The sequence below is a fragment of the Thamnophis elegans genome, chromosome 14 (assembly GCF_009769535.1).
Source record: "Thamnophis elegans isolate rThaEle1 chromosome 14, rThaEle1.pri, whole genome shotgun sequence".
NCBI classification, from domain to species: domain Eukaryota; kingdom Metazoa; phylum Chordata; class Lepidosauria; order Squamata; family Colubridae; genus Thamnophis; species Thamnophis elegans.
In genome coordinates, this window is record NC_045554.1 from 3,284,434 (window position 1) to 3,306,739 (window position 22,306).

Below are 22,306 nucleotides of genomic sequence, written 5' to 3' on the forward strand. Positions count from 1 at the left end.
AGGTAGATACCTAGATAGATGACAGATAAAGATAGATAGATGATATGATAGGTAGGTAGGTAGGTAGCTGGGTGGGTGGATGGATAGGTAGGTTGGTAGGGTTAGGGGTAGATATGTAGAGTAGCTCAGGGTTGAACTGTGGGCGCTGTCCTTGGTGCTGCTCTCCAAGCTTGGTCGTTTTCTTGCAGACATTTCTTTACCTAACTAGGTCATATCATCAATGCTGGGAAGGAGTGGGATTTCCTAGAGTTGAGAAGGAAGAGGAGGACAAGAAGAACGACGACCGCAGGATCTTTGTTCCTTTCTGAACGGGGTACTTTTCTCGCAGACGTTTCATGACCCAACCAGGTAACGCCATCCGTCCTGCTAAGAAGCGGGTGCTGTTTGCTGTTTATATCAGTGTTTCTCAACCTTGGCAACATGAAGATGTCCGGACTTCAACTCCCAGAATTCCCCAGCAGTGGTTAGGACAGTGTTTCTCAACCTTGGCAACTTGAAGATGTCCGGACTTCAACTCCCAGAATTCCCCAGCAGTGGTTAGGACAGTGTTTCTCAACCTTGGCAACTTGAAGATGTCCGGACTTCAACTCCCAGAATTCCCCAGCAGTGGTTAGGACGGTGTTTCTCAACCTTGGCAACTTGAAGATGTCCGGACTTCAACTCCCAGAATTCCCCAGCAGTGGTTAGGACAGTGTTTCTCAACCTTGGCAACTTGAAGATGTCCGGACTTCAACTCCCAGAATTCCCCAGCCAGCGAATGCTGGCTGGGGAATTCTGGGAGTTGAAGTCCGGACATCTTCAAGTTGCCAAGGTTGAGAAACACTGGTTTATATAAAGCCACTTGTACATATAAACAGAGGGACATGGTGTGTGTGTGTGTGCAGAGAGCGAACCCAATCCTGGCTTGCCCTGTCAGTGGGGAGTGGTGGGGGGGAGTCCTTAGGAGATACCTCCCCAACCAACAGCCGTGCGTGCAGTGCAACATGGGACTCCCGATACCAAGCCCAGAGTGGGGGCAGCCCCGGATCTTCAAGGACCCTTCCTGGGCATCTCCGTAACGTGGGAATGGGCACGAATTCACGTGAATCTCCGCTTAGCCTCCCCCCCTCGTCCTCCCCCCACCCCACCCCCCTCGCCAATAAGGCTCCGCATCCCCCCCCCTTGCCAGGCCTTCCCTGCACCTGCCCACCCCCCATTCCCCGCGTCTGGCTGGCTGGGGATGATGGGACCTGGAGTCTCCCCTTCCGGCTCCCTCCCCTCACCGACTCCCGCTCCTCCGCGGCCTCGCTGGGGCTCCGCGACATGCCGGCGACGCGACGAGGGTCTCGGGCGGAGAAGCCCACCACAATCGCGCTCCCCACTCCTCACACACACACGCCTCGCGCTGGCTCCGCCCCCGAACTTCCGCCCGGGCTCCATGGCAACCGCCCGGGCAACCGCCGGCGGAGGACCCGGATGGACGCACGAGCGGCCGCGCCTGCGCAGAACCGCTTTCTGGGTCTGCCTGGGGAAGGCCGCAGTGTTTTGACCCATCCCCCGCTAGAAACCCCGGCCCGAATCCTCCCGTTGACACTCGGCTGCGGACGATGGGGGGGATGGGAGCCCCAAATGTGTCCAGAGGGCTCCCAGCGGGAGGGGAAGGCAAGGCAAATCCTGTTGCCGTCAGGGCGGAGCGAGATTCCCTTCTGCGCATGGGCGGACCGGGAAGGGCGGGGACTATCCCGCGCCTGCGCAGAGAAGTCGAGCCCCTGTAGTTCGCAGGCGGGAATTTGCTGCTGCTGGTTGCAACCTTCGCTTTCCACGGCTCGTTTTTCTTGCATCTATTGCAACCGGGGTTGCATCTGTTCTCTCCCTCTGCCTCCCTTTGGAAGCCCCCATAGGAATCCTATATTGGGGCCCGGGTCGCCTCTTCCTGGCCCCTTCCCCAGCAACGCTGCTTAAATTCCCTGCGCGGAAAAGACAGGGTGGCATTCAGACGATCGGGGCGGACGCGTGTCTGCACCAAACGGGGGGTGTCAGCCTAGCTTGCAGCGGGAGCTTTAGTTTTAAAAAAAAGTTTGAAAAAGTTTCCCACGAGGGCACCAGCCTCTCTATAAACTCTGAATATTCGCCTTTTTTCCCCCTTTTCTTTCTGGGGTTTCGCCTCTTTTTTTCTTTCCTTTTTGCAAGGACACCCCGCCGAGGCTCTTGGCTCCCCATGGACGCAAAATGTTCCCAGCTTTTGCCTTCCGTTTGCGCCGTCCTGGCTGATCCCGGGCGCCCCGTGGCGGACGACACGTGCCTGGAAAAACTGTTGGACTGGTTTAAGGCTCTGGCCAGCGCTGGTGAGTTGGCCCTTCGCTTTGCATGGGGGGGAAGGGGTGGGGGGGTTTCTGCGAGGAAAACCCCCACCTTGGGATGCTGGAGGAGGGCAAGCGATGGAGACATTGCAAAGAGTAGGGTTGGCATCCGGAGAATCAAGACATGGGCATCATCCTCTTGGCTTGCTTAAGATTCTAAAGTTTGGAATTGTTCATTTAGCACAGTGTTTCTCAACCTTGGCCACTTGAAGATGTCCGGACTTCAACTCCCAGAATTCCACAGCCAGCATTCGCTGGCTGTGGAATTCTGGGAGTTGAAGTCCCGACATCTTCAAGTGGCCAAGGTTGAGAAACACTGCTAGCTGTTAGGATATGTCTTTTCCCCAGCCAACATTGCTAGCCAACCACGAAAGGGAAGAGCATCGCTGGCTGGGGAATTCTGGGAGTTGAAGTCCCGACATCTTCAAGTGGCCAAGGTTGAGAAACACTGCTAGCTGTTAGGATATGTCTTTTCCCCAGCCAACATTGCTAGCCAACCACGAAAGGGAAGAGCATCGCTGGCTGGGGAATTCTGGGAGTTGAAGTCCCGACATCTTCAAGTGGCCAAGGTTGAGAAACACTGCTAGCTGTTAGGATATGTCTTTTCCCCAGCCAACATTGCTAGCCAACCACGAAAGGGAAGAGCATCGCTGGCTGGGGAATTCTGGGAGTTGAAGTCCCGACATCTTCAAGTGGCCAAGGTTGAGAAACACTGCTAGCTGTTAGGATATGTCTTTTCCCCAGCCAACATTGCTAGCCAACCACGAAAGGGAAGAGCATCGCTGGCTGGGGAATTCTGGGAGTTGAAGTCCCGACATCTTCAAGTGGCCAAGGTTGAGAAACACTGCTAGCTGTTAGGATATGTCTTTTCCCCAGCCAACATTGCTAGCCAACCACGAAAGGGAAGAGCATCGCTGGCTGGGGAATTCTGGGAGTTGAAGTCCCGACATCTTCAAGTGGCCAAGGTTGAGAAACACTGCTAGCTGTTAGGATATGTCTTTTTCCCAGCCAACATTGCTAGCCAACCACGAAAGGGAAGAGCATCGCTGGCTGGGGAATTCTGGGAGTTGAAGTCCCGACATCTTCAAGTGGCCAAGGTTGAGAAACACAGCTTTAGCATCTATCTAAGCCGGAAGTCTTCAAACTTGGCAACTCTTAAGACGTGTGGACTTCCAACTCCCAGAGATCAAGAGACCCCTGCATGGGTGGTTTCTGCCAGAGATGGGGAAACAAACACCATTTTAGGGCAAAAATAATTTGCCAAGACGCCTGGCACGGCTGCGAATTCAAGCTGGTATGTGTGGTCAAAACCAAGTCATAAGCAGAGGGTCGCCGTTAACTTGGACTGGCATTAAATTGAGAACTACCTGTATTGTTTTTCTCCCCCCCCCCTTTCCTTCCCCCCTTCTAGGGCCTGGTTTGCGGGTGTTAAAAGAGAACCCGTGTCTGATGGAGTTGATCCTTGCGGTGCTGAAGCAAGGGGAGCCGGATCCCGTCCTCCTGTCTTTCGTCCTGAGGCTCACGGGCATCTTTGCCGCTTCCGAAAGCAGCTTCCAGTATCTGCAGGTTAGTCAAAAGACGCAGGAATCGGTTCCGATGAGCGAAGGGAGAAAAAAATATCCTACCATTCTTCTCCTTTCCTTCTGCGTTGTTTAAAAACTGCAGATTTAGTTTAATCTTTGGTGTGGGGGGAGACACACATTTGAATGTTTACAGCAGAGCAGCAAGAGATGGATCTGGCGATGCAACTCTTTCTTCCTTCCTCCCTCCCCTCTTTCCTTCCCCTCCCTCCCCCTCCCCCTCTTTTTTCCTCTCTCCCTTCCCCTCCCTTCCCTTTTCCTCTTCCCTTCTCTTTCCCCCTTCCCCTCTCCTTTCCTCTCTTCCTTCCCTTCCTCTCCCTTTTTCCTCTCTTCCTTCCCCTCCCTTCCCTTTTCCTCTTCCCTTCTCTTTCCCCCTTCCCCTCTCCTTTCCTCTCTTCCTTCCCTTTCCCTCTTCCCATCCCCTCTTCCTTTCCCCTCCCCTTCCTCTCTCCCTTTTCTTCCATTCCCCTCTCCCTTCCCTTCCCTTTCTCAAATGATTAAGATGTCTACTGTTACACAGTGCCCCCCCCCCCCGCACCCATGAGCCATGCAAAACCCAGGCGTTGCCCCCAAGGAGCAAAACCTGGAATTTCATTTCAAACGCAGATAAATTTAACCCAGGAGGGAAACATAAGGGGGCAGAGTAAGCCAGAGAAACCTCCTGATTCCAAACGAAAGCTGCCCTCTTGGCTCCTCTCTTTTTCTCGCCCGTCAGCAACGGGAGGTGGTGTTTGGAGCCTTTGGAGAAGCGGGTCCCCTGGGCAGCCCACTCTGGGAGGACATGACCATCCGGAGCGGCTGGGTGCAAGGAGCCTTCGTCATGCTGCAGCATTACAGCGCCTTCCAATTCCTCTGCAACTCTGGCAAGTGCTGACTTTCCATCCCCTAAGATCCGGTGGTCCAGATCTGTTCTGACCGAGGCTTAAAGCTTAACTTCTGAAGTCCTTCCGCTGTCAAGAAATTTCTCCAGGTTTCCTGGTGGTCTAGGAAGTCACCAGGAATCCACACTTGACTCAAAACAACCATCAATTTATTCATTTGTTCTTTTAGGCCTAGTGACTTGTTTATGTGAGTGTGGGTGACTCTTGATTTCTGGCGGCTTACATGGATTAATCCATAAAGTATTCTTGGTGAGATTTTGGGAATAACAAGAGTTGGAAGGGCCCTTGGAGGTCTTCTAGTCCAACCCCCTGCTTAGGCAGGAAACCCTACACCACTTCAGACAAATAGTTATCCAAACTCTTCTTAAAAACGTCCAGTGTTGGAGCATTCACAGCTTCTGGAGGCACTGATTCATTCTTCTCACTGTCAGGAAATTTCGCCTCGGTTCTAGGTTGCTTCTCTCCTTGCTTAGTTTCCACCCATTGCTTCTTGTCCTGCCCTCAGGTGCCTTGGAGAATAGTTTGACTCCCTCTTCTTTGTGGCAACCCCTGAGATATTGGAAGACTGCTATCATGTCTCCCCTGGTCCTTCTTTTCATTAAACTAGACCTACCCAGCTCCAGCAACTGTTCTTCATATACAATAGCAGAATTGGAAGGGGCCTTGGAGGTCTTCTAGTCCAACCCTCTGCTTAAGGCAGGAAACCCTACACCACTTCAGACAAATGGATATCCAACCTCTTCTTAAAAACTTCCAGTGTTGGAACATTCACAACTTCTGGAGGCACTGATTCATTCTTCTCACTGTCAGGAAATTTCTCCTCAGTTCTAGGTTGCTTCTCTCCTTGATTAGTTTCCACCCATTGCTTCTTGTCCGGCCTTTGGAGCAATGGTAGTCCGTGGACCACTGGGAAAACGTTTGTGGTCCGCAGAAAAATTATTTGCATTTTTTTATATTGCGCTAAATACTATTTATCTTTTTTTTTAAAAAAAAAACCATATTAGTTGGTCCACGGGATTTAGAATTATGAATTTAGTGGTCCCTGAGGTCCGAAAGGTGGGTGATCCCCGTGAGCCGACAAATGCGCGCCCAACGAATGCGCGCTGACGAAACCGCGGCGACAAAACTGCGACATTAAAAGTGTGCCCACTAAAACGCGCCAACAAAACCGTGCCCACAAAAAGCGCGATTAGGGTTTTTAGGTTAGGGTTAGGGTTGTTAATGTTGTTTTCGCGTTGTTTTCTTTTTTTATTATTATTATTATTATTATTTAAAATATTTTAATTTTTAATTTAAAACAAGTACAACATCCTTCTTTACATGCTATAGAAAGTTTTATCAGTCGATCACAAATAAACTTTCGTACATCTCCTCCACAGTCAACAAACATAACTCATGTTAACTCAAGCATTTTAACTCAGATATTCATACATATCACCATCGTCATGTATCCATTTTCATTTGACTGTAATTATTATTTTAAAATATTAATAATAATACTCTTAAACAATACATGCCCAGACCAGTGGGAAAAGAAAAAATATATATATAAAAAAAGACAAAAAGAACAAAGGACAAGGCAGGGAAGAAAAAACAAAAAGTTTTCGCGTTATTTTCGTGGTGTTTCTGATGGTGCGCTTTTGTCGGTGTGCTTTAGTGGGTGCGCTTTTGACGTCGCGGTTTTGTCGGGCGCGCATTTGTCAGTGAACCGGTGACCCCCTGCATGGGAAGATAGCTTGACCCCCCCCCTTCTTTGAAATAGCTGTTTTCTCCCGAAATTTGCCAATGTGACTCATTGCCGTGTCCCCCCCTCCCCTCTCCCCAGGAGCTCTGGATGTGGTCTTCACGCTTCAAGGAGACCCCAGCCTCTTCATCGCTGCGGGAGCCAACCGGCTGCTTGCCCGCCTGCTCATTTTCTCCGTGGCGTCCGAACCGTCTCGCCTTCTCAGTTCCAAGGACTGCGATTGGCCGGCCTGTGCGCGGATGATGGTGGCCCGCCTTGAGGAGGCTCTCCGGTCCCGCTCTCCGTCCCGCATCAAGAACTCCCTGAAGCTCTTAACGACGTTGTTTGAAGACAGCCAGGATGCCTGGACCGAAATCTTGTGGTCGCGCCTGGCGGAGACGGTGGAAGCGCTCCTGATGGAAGAGCCCGCCCAAGCAGAGCCCTGGTTGGTCGATCTGTTCCTTAGCATGGCGAGGTAAGAGAGGGTCCTTCCGTGGGTTGTTCTTTAAGAATCCTGAATTATGAAGGACGTTTAAATAATTATAGTCAAATAAAAGTGGAGGTATGATGAAGGTAATACGATAAACATCCGAGTTAAGATATTAGAATTAATATCAATTATATTTGATGACGGTGGAAGAGATGCACAAAAGCCTTTTGTAAGCAACTGATACACTTTCTACAGTATATAAAGAAGGAGGGTTTGTACGTTTGTTTTGAAAATAAAAATAAATGTATAAAAAAAAGAATCCTGAATTATGAAGGACGTTTAAATAATTATAGTCAAATAAAAGTGGAGGTGTGATGATGGTAATATAAATATCTGTTAAGATATTAGAATTAATACCAATTATATTTGATGACGGTGGAAGAGATGCACAAAAGCCTTTAGTAATCAACTGATACACTTTCTACAGTATGTAAAGAAGGAGGGTGTGTATGTTTGTTTTGAAAATAAAAATAAATGTATAAAAAAAAGAATCCTGAATTATGAAGGACGTTTAAATAATTATAGTCAAATAAAAGTGGAGGTATGATGATGGTAATATGATAAACATCCGAGTTAAGATATTAGAATTAATATCAATTATATTTGATGACGGTGGAAGAGATGCAGAAAAGCCTTTAGTAATCAACTGATACACTTTCTACTGTATATAAAGAAGGAGGGCTTGTACGTTTGTTTTGAAAATAAAAATAAATGTATAAAAAAAAAAGAATCCTGAATTACGAAGGATGTTTAAATAATTATAGTCAAATAAAAGTGGAGGTATGATGATGGTAATATAAATATCCGAGTTAAGATATTAGAATTAATACCAATTATATTTGATGACGGTGGAAGAGATGCAGAAAAGCCTTTAGTAATCAACTGATACACTTTCTACAGTATGTAAAGAAGGAGGATTTGTATATTTGTTTTGAAAATAATTTATATATATCGATCGATCGATCGATCGATCGATCGATCGATCGATCGATAGATAGATAGATAGATAGATAGATAGATATAATATATAAAGAATCCTGAATTGGTTAAGATGAAGGGACGGTGATTGTCCATAGAGACCTTACATTGTTCTTGTCTCTTCGGGTCCCATGTGTTCCACTAACGAGAGAGAGAGTTGGAAGGAACCTTGGAGGTCTTCTAGTCCAGCTCCCCCTGCTCAAGCAGGAAACCCTATGCCATTTCAGACACAACGGTTGTCCAATCTCTTCTTGAAAACCTCCGTTGAAGGATCACCTCCCTGTCAGGAAATTTCTCCACTTCTAGGTTGCTTCTCTGATGAGTTCCCATCCATTGCTTCTTGCTCGGCCTCTGGGGACTTTGGAGAAGAGGTGGACCCCTTGCAAACCCATTGGTTCACAATCCAATCGGTTGAACAATCCATAGGTTGTTCCTTAAGAGCACTGAAGTGGTTAAGACGGCGGGATGGAGTTTGTCCGTAGGGTTCTTGCATTGCTCTTGTCCCTCACAGGTGATCCTACACAAGCTGGGCCTTGTGCTTCAACCTCTGATGCTCAGTACGAAAAACGAGGCAAGTAGGGAAACAGATGAACACTACATTGCATTTGAAGGAGAGAGAGAGAGAGAGATGAAGTGGCTGCCTTAAGTTTCGCAGGTGCTTAAAACAGCCAGCTCTTCAACAGGTCGTTCTTCCTTCAATAGGTCTCCTGCCTTTAGCTCCCAGGAATGCAGCCTTTGGAAGCTGGTGGCCCTTGCCCTGAAGAATATCAGCCTGGCTCAGGTCGGCCCACTGGCACATGGACTTTTGAAGCTTGAGGCATGGTAGGAACGGATGAACTCGTGCAGTTGGCAGCTTGAAGCCCTGTGGACTTCAACTCCCAGAATTCCTAGAATAGTTATCTGTCTCTCTGTCTCTCTTTGTCTGTCTGTCTATCTATTATCTATTTATCTATCTATCTATCTATCTATCTATAATTTGAAGCAGGGTCTGTGTATGTAGTCATGTTGTGTGGTTTTACGTTGAAGGGGTTTCAATTTGTGGGGAAAAAAAGTCGGACATGCGTAAAACCAAGGGAAAGCTCTAATCTCGTGCACGCAGAGCAAATATTTTCTCTTTTTCAAGCCCACAGGCCATCAAAGCCCAGGGCCTAGCTGTTTTGCTCCAGCCGATGGACTGCATCTTGCGAGCCACTTCGCATCCCTTAGCTGCCTCCCTGAGTGAGTGGTGCAACCTGGTCTCATTAACATCCATATCCGTTAGACCCCGGTTCCCCAATGTTTCTGGCTTTACGGACCAGTGAAGAGGGGGGAAAGGGGATAGTTTTGCACAAGTGGCTTACAGGTGCGTGCACCCACAGCCACAATTGTGCCAGCGTGCACCCGCCACTGACTTAAACAGGAGTGTTGTGTGCTGTCAGTTGACGGTCCCCTCCGGCAGCCGAATCAGAGGAGAAGGCGTGGGAGTCAGGATTAGCATCAAGACAACCTGAGAGCTGCGAGGGGGAAGAGGGAATGGAGCTGGCCGAGAGATGGACGGAGGCGGAGCCTGGGCCGTCCGTCAGCCCTCAGATGGAGAGTCAACAGCCCCCTGGTCTGGAGGTGGCTGATGAGGAAGAGGAGGAACAGCTGGGTCCAGTGCCTGACACGCGGATGGCCAGAAGGCAGAGGAGAGGAGAGCAGTGGAGATCTATGGGCTGATCCTTGGGACAGAAGAGCCACCACTGCTAGTGAAGCCCCACCTTAGCTCTGGGGATAAAAGGCAGGGGGCAGAGGTGAATAGGTGTGCAGAAGACAGGGGAGAGGAGAGCAGTGGAAATCTATGGGCCGGTCCTTGGGAAGAAAGAGCCACTGTTGCTAGTGAAGTCCCACCCTAGCTCTGGGGATAAAAGGCAGAGATGAATAGGTGTGCAGAAGACAGAGGGGAGAGAAGAGCAGTGGAAATCTATGGGCCGGTCCTTGGGATGGAGGAGCCACTGCTGCTAGCGAAGTCCCACCCTAGCTCTGGGGATAAAAGGCAGAGATGAATAGGTGTGCAGAAGACAGAGGGGAGAGGAGAGCAGTGGAAATCTATGGGCTGGTCCTTGGGATGGAGGAGCCACTGCTGCTAGTGAAGCCCCACCCTAGCTCTGGGGATAAAAGGCAGGGGGCAGAGATAAATAGGTGGGCAGAAGACAGAGGGGAAAGGAGAGCAGTGGAGAACTATGGGCTGGCCCTTGGGACAGAAGAGCCACCACTGCTAGTGAAGCCCCACCCTAGCTCTGGGGATAAAAGGCAGAGGGCAGAGATGAATAGGTGTGCAGAAGACAGAGGGGAGAGGAGAGCAGTGGAAATCTATGGGCCGGTCCTTGGGATGGAAGAGCCACTGCTGCTAGCAAAGCCCCTCCCTAGATCTGAGGATAAAAGGCAGAGGGGCGGAGAGGAATAGATGTGGCAGACAATATTTATCTCCTTGCCGGACAGACTTGTTAGCCTGTGAAATAAAGCTTTTTGCCGGGGCTGCCGACGCACCTAATAAAAGAATCTTTTGTGTTCACTTCAGAGGGTGTGTTGTGTTCGGGGAGCTGGGTCATAACAGGGACAGGCGTGCAATCACCTGCCGCTTGTGCAAACGAGGATGTGCATGCTTGCGTGTGCTCGCTGGCCATTTCCAGGGCCCGGTTGCAAACCTCTCACGGCCCATTAGGAGGCTGCAGCCCATAGGTTGGGGACTCCTGCGTTAGGCAGAACGGGTGAGTAGAGAAAAGGAGACCCTTGGATTATCCGGAGGCTGGGTTAGAACAGCCCCAGGGCCTTGTAGGATCAATGCGTGGGAATCCTCCCGTTTGCAGAAGTTTCTCCAGCCGCGTCGAAAGTGTTTTTTGTCTGAAAATTGTCTCTTTCATCCCGTGCTTTCAGGTGCGTCCTCCGTGGAGTCTCCTCTGTCTACCAGCCTCCTGTGTCAGACGATGGCTCACCTTGAGGAGATCCAGGAGACGGTAAGGAAAGGCCAGGCAGTTCTGACCGAGGCTTCCCAAGAGCATGAAGCAAACTCCTGGTCCCAACAAAAAACGCTTTTTTATTAATTGAATCTGAATTCTGTTCCTTCACATCCAGCAAAGTCTTTCAAGGGAGGATTTACAGTCACAGACCTCATCTGGCTTGGAGAGCTGCCAGGCTGATATCTGCAAAATTTGGCAAGGAGTCTCGGAGAGTCACGAACCAATTAAGCGAACTAATTTGTCTCCTGCAAACTCCACTCCCCTTTCGCTCCTCTTTTATCTCCTCTGGGAGGGGCCATTCATCGTCCACCTGTGGCTTTACTCCCAAGTTGACCCCTGTTCTTTAGTTCTTCCCTTCATCTGGTAACTCTGTGCATGCGCACACTGGGAACAGGCTCCAGCTGTTCTTCTGCCTCACTGATGTCTGACTCCGAAGGCACCTGATAACTGTCGGACGGCCCTGCCCCCCTCTCTGCCTCCAACACAGAGCCCTCCTCAGAGCCTTCCCCAGACTCTAGCACTGGCCCATCTTCCTCCCCAACCTCCTCACTCTCCGAATCTGCTGCCAGCTCCACTGGCTGCTGTTGGGCCACAACAGACAAGGCCTTTTATTCGGGCAGGAAGTTGGCCTGTGAATTAACCCAGCAGGTTAGTCCCAGGTGGCTTCGGTTGGTTCCCTCATTTGTTCTAAGTAGCATTCCCCATCTGAGAACCAGAAGCCGGTAGCAGAGAAGCCAGAGAGGATGGTTTAGTGGTCAGGTTGTCATCGGTGACGTAGAAACAACACGGGCTTTTCTTGACACGTCTATGAAGGTTCTCGGAGGTCGTATTCAGCCGGTTTGGATCGGTTCAGCCAAACCGTTAGCGGAAATCGCAAGGGGGACCTGCCTTGCCTCTGTGCGGTCTCATTTAGGCCTGTTTTTGAGGCCGGGCGCGTGCACATAAGGCGCACACACGAGCAAAGCGAATCGGTGGTAACAAAATGTGAAACCCACCGCCGAAGGTTCTCTCTTGTCCAGGTCATAGTAGCTCCAAAGGTGTTTTTTCCGAAAGGCATTTGGGTTTTCCTGGATATTTTTTTTTGCAATTTGTTTTTATTTTTAAACATAAAAAAAAAGAAACATAAAAAAAATTCTCATCCATTACATACAACATGTCGTTTGGTTACAAGTGTTTTTTGCATCCATATTCTCAATTACATTTGCAATCACAAGATTTTTCATCTAATATAACTAGATACCTCACTTTCATTGTACAACGTATATTCAATTGCAATTAATATATTTTGTTTCAATAAACCTAATTCCCTTACATTAGCAATAGTAGCAGTTAGACTTATCTACCGCTTCATAGGGCTTTCAGCCCTCTCTAAGCGGTTTACAGAGTCAGCATATCGCCCCCAACAACAATCCGGGTCCTCATTTCACCCACCTCGGAAGGATGGAAGGCTGAGTCAACCCTGAGCCGGTGAGATTTGAACAGCCGAACTGCAGAACTGCAGTCAGCTGAAGTAGCCTGCAGTGCTGCATTTAACCACTGCGCCACCTCGGCTCTTCAGTGTCTTAACACAGAGAAAATAGTCTTGTGGGTGCCTTCTGCAAGTTCAGAGTTTTTCCAAGGGACTCCCTCGTCTTTCTCCAGATTTGAAGCTTGGAAATTTCTAAGCGTGCTGGCTGGGGGAATTCTGGGATTTGAAGTCCGTAAATGGGTGGGATTCTGGGAATTGAAGTCCACAGAACTTAAGTTGCCCTGGTTGAGAAACTCTCCTCTTCAGAATTACACCTTTGATCTGAGCTTGTCGATCAGAAAGGTCGGCAGCTCGGCGGTTCGAATCCCCAGCGCCGCATAACGGCGTGAGCTCCCATGACTCATCCCAGCTTCTGCCAACCTAGCAGTTCGAAAGCACGTAAAAAATGCAAGTAGAAAAATAGGAACCACCGTTGGTGGGAAGGGAACAGCGTTCCATGCGCCTTCGGGCGTTGAGTCATGCCGGCCACATGACCACGGAGACGTCTGGCTCTTCGGCTTTGAAACGGAGATGAGCACCGCCCCCCTAAAGTCGGGAACGACTAGCATGGATGTGCAAGGGGGGGAACCTTTACCTTTTTATCTGTTGCTTCCCCAGGCGTGTGTGGCAGTGGAGTCACCCCATAGGCCTTTGTTATGCGCCGTCGTGACCGTTCTACAGCTTTGCGCTGGCCAGGAGGTGTCGTCCTCCTCTGACGCTACCCTAGACCACCTCTTGATTGGCAGCTTTCGAGTCCAGAGGGCGGCTCTCAGCCTCTTGGGAGAACTCTCACGATGGGCTGGTAAGTAAGGCCTGTGCTTCGTGTTCGATACTCAACTGCAGAAGGCTTGCAACCGTACCTGAAATTCTATCCATAAATGTTCCTCCCTTGCTGTTGTAATATAGTTCCTTGTGTAGGTGTGGGACACCCATGGCCCAGTTCATACCAGGGCATGCAGAGCCACGCTGAACCACACAGGAGAAAACAAACTCCTAAAACTCCATAACATCCTGATAGTTCATAACATAACATCCTGACCAGGATTTGACCATATATAGACAGAACTTCCCTGAGCAGTAGATTAGAAATTGTAGTTTTACAGGCTGTCTTAAATCACACGCTGATTACTGATTTGCTCCTCCTGCCTTTGTCCTATCTCAATAAAAGGGGCTCTCAGACCCCCAATCTTGGTCGCTCCATCCCGAGAAAGATTGTGTCCTGTTCTTTTCTCCACATTGGCCTCATGGACGAACCACGGGAACGTTACACCTTGCCCTCTCTGCCGTTAAGTTTCAAGAGTAGAAGTTTCGTAAACCAAAGCCCGAAAAGAGGCTTTATTATCCCACTTCTTCAGTTGCAGCTACCGCCAATACGCAATTTTTTTACAGCCTTTATTTAAAGGGACGGGGTTATAAATAATTGAGCGAACTCTTGATTACTCTTACGGTTTCCAAGCTTCTATGGAAACAGCCGTATTTTGTCTGCTCGGTGTAGTTAAATAAATAATGCCCTTCTAACAATGGGACGTGGTGGCTCAGTGGCGAAGGCGCTGCGCTTGTCGCTCAGCGGAAATCACTACTAATGTAGTAATTTGTGTTTGCATTAATATTGGTTTTGTTGCGAAATGAACGATGCTCAGGTGCCACGCTGTTTATGCAATGATATTGATGATATTGGTGTATGTTAAAAAAAAAAAACTTTATCCCCCACCCTCCACCCCCTCAAAAAAAGGTTTGTTCTCTATATTTAGCAGCAATTCACGATGAAGAAAGGCTACAAGTGTTTGCTGTTCTCCTAGCCTATATACGGAGTCCAGACAGCAGTCCTGTGGTGAGTGCAGAGGCTTCCTCTCGTCTTCTGTAAGGAAAGACTCTTGTTTACTAAGGACTTGTAGCTTAGAGGGGGTGGGTGGGGGGATGCCTTTCATTTGGACGAGAAATGAGAATAAAAACCAGAGAGGTGTATCGACTCTGCTGGGAGAGCGGTGGCTCTTCCATCCCAAGGGCCGGCCCATAGATTTCCACTGCTCTCCTCTCCTCTGCCTTCTGTGCATCTGGCAGGGGAGCCAGCTGTTCCTCCTCTTCCTCATCAGCCACCACCAGACCTGGGAGCTGTTGACTCTCCATCTAAGGACTGACAGATGACCTGGGCTCTGCCTCTGTCTGTCTCTCTCTTGTCTCTCTTTCTCTCTCTCTCTGTCTCTCTCTGTGTGTGTGTGTCTCTCTCTCTCTGTCTCTCTCTTCGAAATCTTGATGCGTCTTATACTCCGAAAAATGCAGCAGTTAGTTAGTTAGTTATACGCTGCCTTTCCTATTTTTACAAATAACTCAAGGCTGCGGCCTTACCCGTTGTAATAATAAATTAAATACGTCTCCACTTCCTTCCAGATATTGAAGAAAGCCCTTCTAGGAACCCTGAAGTGGCTTCTGCGTGCCCTGCAACCTTCCGTCACCCTGGCCGATCTCCAGCAACACCGAAAGTTTCTCAGAGGTGTAAATAGCACGACTAGAACGAGACACACACGAGCTTCGGCTAACTTCTCAGAGAAAGGAATCCGCTACTCTGGCCTTCCTCAAATCTTGCAGATATTTGGGGATGGTGCTGGCCAGCACATCTGGGCGGTGTTAGGACAGGGAAGGCGGGCCTCTGCAGCTGATCCATGCTGTCTACCCAATATTGTGTTGGTGTTTTTTTTCCCCACGTTCTCCTCCTCCTTGCAGTTCCGATACTTAATTTTTCGAGCCGGAAGGCTTAAGATTTCAAGCCAGTATTATTTCCTCCGTTCGACCTGAATCGAGTAGGGGGTGGTGGTTAGAAAGGGATGGCCAAGTTCTCCAGCCTACAATTTTCTCTCCTTTTCTTTGAAGATGCTCTGCAGGTGTTACGGAAACATCTGTGCAGCCCCAGCTGGGAAGTGCGGGATTCCTCCTTGGAGTTCCTCAGCCTGGCGATGAAGCGTTTGAGAGGTAGGGGAGCACCAAGATGCAGAGGAACAGAGTTGGGAGGGACCTTGTATGAATGTTGTGCTTTTAATGATGTACTGTTCTTATGTGTTAATCTGTTTGTTCTCCCCTCCTTTCGAATTGTAAGCCGCCCTGAGTCCCCCCAGGGAAAAGGGCGGCATATAAATAAACTACTCCAACTCCAACCTTGGAGGTCATCTAGTCCAAACCCTCCCCCCATCCCAAGCAGGAGACCTTACCCCCCATTTTTTTTTGACAGAGGGCAGTCCAGTCTCTTCTTGAAAGCTTCCAGGGATGAAGCTCCCACAGCTTCTGAAAGCAGGGTTTTTCCATTGGTTGATCGTTCTCAGTGTCAGGAAATTTCTCTTTAGTTTTAGGTTACTTCTCCCCTTGATTAATTTCCATCCGTTGCTTCTTGTTCAGGTGATCTATCTATCTATCTATCTATCTATCTATCTATCTATCTATCTATCTATCTATCTATTTATTTATTTATTTATTTTATTTATTTTTTATCTATCATCTATCTATCATCTATCTATCTATCTTCCATCCATCCATCCATCCATCCATCTATCTATCTATCATCTATATCTATCTATCTATATCTATCTATCTATCTATCTATCTATCTATCTATCTACCATCTATCCTCTATCTCTCTCTCTCTAGCTCTCTCTCTCTCTCTCTATCTATTTATCTATTTATTTATTATTTATTTATTTTTTATTTATCTATCATCTATCTATCTATCTATCTATCTATCTATCTATCTATCTATTTATTTATTTTTTATTTATTTTTTATCTATCATCTATCTATCATCTATCTATCTATCTTCCATCCATCCATCCATCTATCTATCATCTATAACTATCTCTATCTATCTATCTATCTATCTATCTATCTATCTATCTATCTATCTATCTATCTATCTACCATCTATCCTCTATCTATCTCTCTCTAGCTCTCTCTCTCTCTCTCTCTATCTATCTATTTATCTATTTATTTATTATTTATTTATTTTTATTTATCTATCATCTATCTATCTATCTATCTATCTATCTATCTATCTATCTATCTATCTATCTATCTATCTATCTATCGATTGAGTTATAGGCCGCCCAATCCTGAAGGACTCCGGGTGGCTTACAACAAAGGAAAGAAAAAAAGAAATAGTAAAAAAATAGAGACAGGTTAAAATCAGCACACATACATTTGTTTTGACCGGGGCTGGACCTCAACAATGAGGTCAACAGCCCCAGGCCTGCCGGAATAGCCAGGTTTTCACAGCTTTCCTGAAGGCCATGAGAGTGGGGAAGGTCCGGATTTCTGGGGGTAGCTCGTTCCAAAGGGTTCGGGGCAGCCACAGAGAAGGACCTCCTCCGGGGAGCCGCCAGCCGACATTGTCTGGCTGGCGGCATCTGAAGGAGGCCCACCCTGTGGGATCTCACTGGCCGTTGGGAGGAATGTGGCAGTAGGCGGTCTCGGAGGTGTGCTGGCCCTAAGCCATGTAGGGCTTTAAAGGTAATTTGGAGAATAGTTTGACACCCCCCTCTTCTTTGGGGCAACACCTGAGATATTGGAAGACTGCTATCATGTCTCCCCTAGTCCTTCTTTTCATTAAACTAGACCTACCCAGTTCCTGCAACTGTTCTCTGTATTTTATCCTCCAGTCCCCTAATCCTCTTTCTTGCTCTTCTCTGCACTCTTTCCAGAGTCTCCACATCTTTTCTACATCGTGGCGACCAAAACTGGAAGCAGGATTCCAAGTGTGGCCTTCTTCCACTGATTAATTGTTCTCACTGTCAAGAAATGTCTCCATAGTTCTAAGTTGCTTCTCTCCTTGATTAGTTTCCACCCATTGCTTCTTGTCCTGCCCTCAGGTTCTTTGGAGAATAGCTTGACTCCCTCTCTTCTTTGGGGCAGCCCCTGAGATATTGGAAGGCTGCTATCATGTCTCCCCTAGTCCTTCTTTTCATTAAACTAGACATCCCCAGTTCCTGCAACTGTTCTCTGTATTTTATCCTCCAGTCCCCTAATCTTCTTTGTTGCTCTTCTCTGCACTCTTTCTAGAGTCATAGAGGTGTTTTCTTCAACATAATAGAGCAGTTGCCGTATTGATACTCCGAAAAATATGGTACTTATAGCAATAGAAATAGCAGTTAGACTTATATACCGCTTCATGGGGCTTTCAGCCCTCTCTAAGCGGTTTACAGAGTCAGCATATCGCCCCCACAGTCTGGGTCCTCATTTCACCCACCTCGGAAGGATGGAAGGCTGAGTCAACCTTTGAGCCGGTGAGATTTGAACAGCCGAACTGCAGATAACAGTCAGCTGAAGTGGCTGCAATACAGCACTCTAACCACTGCGCCACCTTGTATTTTAGCCGTGTGCCATTTCCTTACACAGGGCTTGACTGGTTTTGGCAAGAGCTGCTCTCTTCAGAGTTGCCCATGCTTCTGGAAGGTCTTCTGAATGACCACGACAGCTACGTCCGTGCCAGCGCCGTGAAGACCTGGGGCCATTTCTCCCTCCAGGCCCACCCAGAAACGCCTGGTGTGAAAAGGAATGAGAACACCAAAGAGGTACGACACTCCCGTGCAAGCTGGGGTTGAATTCCCCATTTCTCTACCTTAGCAGATTAACGGAGTTGGAAGGGGCCTGGTAGGTCATCTAGTCCAACCCCCAGCCCACGCAGAAAACCCTACGCCATTTCTGACAGAGGGCAGTCCAGCCTCTTCTTGAAAGCTTCCACTGATGGAGCTCCCACAACTTCCGAAGGCAACTTCTGTTCCATGGGTTGATTGTTCTCACTGTCAGAAAATTCCTCCTTATTTCCAGGTTGAATCTCTCCTTGTTCAGTCTCCATCCATTATTCCTTCTCTGGCCATCAGGTGCTTTGGAAAATAGCTGGACCCCCCTCCTCTCTGTGGCAGCCCCTCAAATATTGGAAGATGCTATCCTGTCTCCCCTGGTCCTTCTTGTCACTAGACTAGCTATGCCCAGATACAGATTAACAAGAGTTGGAAGGGACCTTGTAGGTCATCTAGTCCAACCCCCTGCCCAAGCAGGAGACTCTACACCATTTCTGGCAAATGGCAGTCCAGCCTCTTCTTGAAAGCTTCCACTGATGGAGCTCCCGCAACTTCTGAAGGCAACTTCTGTTCCGTGGGTTGATTGTTCTCACTGTCAGAAAATTCCTCCTTATTTCCAGGTTGAATCTCTCCTTGTTCAGTCTCCATCCATTATTCCTTCTCTGGCCATCAGGTGCTTTGGAAAATAGCTGGACCCCCCTCCTCTCTGTGGCAGCCCCTCAAATATTGGAAGATGCTATCCTGTCTCCCCTGGTCCTTCTTGTCACTAGACTAGCTATGCCCAGATACAGATTAACAAGAGTTGGAAGGGACCTTGTAGGTCATCTAGTCCAACCCCCTGCCCAAGCAGGAGACTCTACACCATTTCTGGCAAATGGCAGTCCAGCCTCTTCTTGAAAGCTTCCACTGATGGAGCTCCCACAATTTCTGAAGGCAACTTCTGTTCCATGGGTTGATTGTTCTCGCTGTCAGAAAATTCCTCCTTACTTCGAGGTTGAATCTCTCCTTGTTAGGTTTCCATCCATTGTTCCTTGTCTGGCCTTTGTGTGCTTTGGAAAATAGCTGGACCCTCTCCTCTCTGTGGCAGCCCCTCAAATATTGGAAGACTGCTATCTTGTCTCCCCTGGTCCTTCTCTCCACTAGACTAGCCAGGCCCAGTTCTTGCAACCGTTCTTCATAGGTTTTAGCCTCCAATCTCCTAATCCTCTTCTCTGCACTCTTTCTAGAGTCTCCACATCCTTTTTATAGTGTGGGCACCAAAACTGGGTGCAGGACTCTAGGTGTGGACTTACTAAAGCTTTACAGAGTGCTATTAATACCTCACGTGATTCAAGTTTCAAGTTTATTAGAATTTGTATGCCGCCCACTCCCATAGGGACTCTGGGCGGCTCACAATAGACAAGAAACATGTAATTTTAAAAAATAGAGATAAAAAAAAATAAAAATACAGTATTAAAATTCACGTCACCCATTCCATCTAAACGGGGCTGGATATCAATCAACAGCCCCAGGCTTGCCGGAACAGCCAGGTCTTGACGGCTTTACCGAAGGCCGGGAGAGTGGTAAGGGTCTGGATCTCTGCGGGTAGATCGTTCCACAGGGCCGGCGCAGCAACAGAGAAGGCCCTCCCCCGGGGAGCCGCCAACCGACATTGACCGGCCGATGGCACCCGGAGGAGGCCCAATCTGTGTGATCTTATTGGTCTCTGGGAGGTAAGTGGCAGGAGGCGGTCTCTCAGGTAGCCAGGTCCTAAACCATGAAGGGCTTTAAAAGTAACGGCTAGCACCTTGAAGCACATCCGGAGACCAATAGGAAGCCAGTGCAGCTCGCAGAGGATAGGTGTAACATGGGTGTATCTAGATACACCCCATATCGCTCGCGCGGCTGCGTTCTGGACCAACTGTAGTCTTCGAACACTCTTCAGGGGCAGCCCCATGAGTGATAGAATAGAATAGAATAGAATTTTATTATTTGTATGCCGCCCTTCTCCGGGAGGACTCAGGGCGGCGAACAATTCAAAAGGGGAACATAGAATGAAATACAGATAATTAAAATAAGCAAGAGTCACACAGCCATACAAGTCGAGAGGGGAGGGAACTCATCACCCCCAGGCCTGCTGGCAAAGCCAGGTTTTGACGGCTTTTCGGAAGGCCTGGAGAGAGGTGAGGGTCCGAATCCCTGCGGGAGTTCATTCCAGAGGGCCGGAGCTGCCACAGAGAAGGCCCTCCCCCCGGGTAGTAGCCAGATGGCATTGGCTGGTAGATGGCACCCGGAGGAGGCCAACCCTGTGAGATCTAATGGATCTGTGGGAGGTAATTGGCAGCAATTACCTGATATTGATTGTATCCCTCTCTTCATGTAGCTTAGGATCGCGTTGGCTTTTTCGGCTGCCGCCGCACACTACTAGCTCATACATAGAGACGCCAAGTTTCCCTTTTGAGATTCTCTCTCTCTCCACTTGTTCCCCAGGTGTGTGCCGGGGGCGCTCGCCTGCTGGAAATCTTGTCTTCGGACTCCGAAGGTTTTCCTCGCCGAGCTGCCGTCGGGGTCTTCATTGACTGGCTGAAGGAAGGGCACCCCGAGGCCTCGCCGGACCCGGCTCAGTTCGTTTCCCGAGCTCTTCAAGCTGCGGATGGAGACTTAGACTGGGAAGTCAAAATCCGCGCTCTGGAACTGGCGGGAGTTTTCATCGGCCAGACGCTTGACGGGCTCGGACTCGGGGAGGGCTCCGCTTCGGCCGGTTCGTCGCTTGCCAAGACGCCGGCGCCTCTCGCCGACGCGCTGCGGCTCTTCTGCCAAATGGAACTGTTTGGCTTCCTTTTCAGAGGCCTCCAGGACTGCGACAGGCCGGTGGCGCTCAAGGCCTGCGAGGTTCTTTTGGCCCTGAAATCCGCTCTTTGCAAACACCGGTCGAAATCGTCACCGGCAGGAGATGCTGCTGGGCTTAAGGACGTCCCTACGGAGACTCCTTCTCCTCTTCCTCTGAGCCTTCCTGCTGGGGAGGCCGCTGAAAAGGATTGCCAGGATCCGGAAAGTCTGCTGCTGATCCTAGAGTCCACGGACCTGGAGGGTTTGCGAAGGGCTCTGGATGTGAGCAGCGATCACTTGGAGAGGAATCCGGAGTCTCTCCTGCAGGATATCCTGGCTGCTGCAGGGAACGCGGAGGAAAACAAGGTGGATTGCTATTGAAGAGGTCAGCTGGAGCTTGGAAAAGGAGCCACTGTATTAAGCCACTTAATGAAGACTGCCAGCACGCTGCCTTTTTCCAGGTACCTCCAGAAAGTGGACCTGGTAGAGTGAATTAAAACTGAAACTCGCATACAGGGAGAATAAACACCAAAGAAAAGACATTTTGCACCAGGAGGGAAAACTCACACAAGATTTAGGTTGAATGCAAGAGGTAAACATAAATAAAATAAATACCCGATACTCCTTCCTCCTCCTTTTTTACTCACAACAATAATCTTTAACCACTAGAGCCTTCTGTCTGTCTGCATTGTGGCCCACCAGTGATTCAGACAGTGAGGAGGTTGGGGAGGAAGATGGGCCAGTCCTGGAATCTGGGGAAGGCTCGGATGAGGGCTCTGTCGGAGGCAGAAAGGGGGCCAGGGCTGCCTGACAGTTATCAGCTGCCTTCAGAGTCAGAGATCAGTGAGGCAGACGAACAGCTGGAGCCTGTTCCCAGTGTGCGCATGCGCAGAGTTGCCAGAGGAAGGGAACAGCTAAAGAACAGGGGTCAACTTGGGAGTAAGGCCACAGGTGGACGATGAATGGCCCCTCCCAGAGGGAATAAAAAAGGAGCAAAAGGGGAGTGGAGTTTGCAGGAGACCATTAGTTCGCTTCATTGGTTCGTGACTCTCTGAGGCTCCTTGTTAAGTTTTGCAGAGATCAGCCTGGCAGCTCTCCAAGCCAGATGAGGTCTGTGACCATAAATCCTCCTTTGAAAGACTTTGCTGGATGTGAAGGAGCAGAATTCACAGCAAATGAATAAAAGGGGGTTTTGTGGGGGAAAGGAGTTTGCTTCAGTCTCTTGGGAAGCCTCGCTCAACACAGGGCAATGAGGGAAAGTGCTTGGCTGCCTCCAGATGAAGCAAGCTTGGCCGAGATTGGTAGATTTTTGTCGGCACAGTCGGAATCGAAGGCATTTCAGACATCAAACACGTAGCCCTTCTACATGCCTCTCTTGATGTATCGTTTGAAAAGCTGAACAAATGTGCTCTTCGCCACTTTTGCCTTGAGTTAGTGGGGGGCGGAGCGCTCTTGAGTCAA

The 22,306-nt window shown here is 48.9% G+C and overlaps 2 protein-coding genes across 5 annotated transcripts in view; one reads left to right on the top strand and one right to left on the bottom strand.

The window, feature by feature from the left end:
- The window catches only part of IQCE (IQ motif containing E), a 28,910-nt gene extending 27,202 nt beyond the window's left edge, over positions 1–1,708 (bottom strand). The window contains exon 1 of one of the 3 annotated variants that reach the window (XM_032230815.1): positions 1,379–1,708. In XM_032230815.1, the coding sequence (XP_032086706.1) occupies positions 1,379–1,693 (315 nt within the window). In that variant the 5' untranslated portion in view covers positions 1,694–1,708. Of the gene's footprint in view, positions 1–1,229 lie in introns of all 3 variants that reach the window. The other 2 variants (XM_032230816.1, XM_032230817.1) reach the window with 2 other exon arrangements.
- Positions 1,709–1,793: 85 nt separating this feature from the next.
- Positions 1,794–21,472, top strand: BRAT1 (BRCA1 associated ATM activator 1). 2 transcript variants are annotated; one of them, XM_032230814.1, is made up of 13 exons: positions 1,794–2,324; positions 3,751–3,905; positions 4,635–4,782; positions 6,626–6,998; positions 8,694–8,813; positions 9,115–9,209; positions 10,887–10,966; positions 13,095–13,278; positions 14,228–14,307; positions 14,865–14,967; positions 15,345–15,443; positions 17,853–18,028; positions 20,507–21,472. In XM_032230814.1, the coding sequence occupies exons 1-13, from the start codon at positions 2,198–2,200 to the stop codon at positions 21,224–21,226; spliced, it is 2,460 nt and encodes an 819-aa protein (XP_032086705.1). In that variant the 5' UTR covers positions 1,794–2,197; the 3' UTR covers positions 21,227–21,472. The 2 variants fall into 2 exon arrangements, with proteins under 2 accessions (XP_032086705.1, XP_032086704.1); XM_032230813.1 differs by having other exon boundaries at positions 14,231–14,307.
- Positions 21,473–22,306: the final 834 nt, after the last annotated feature.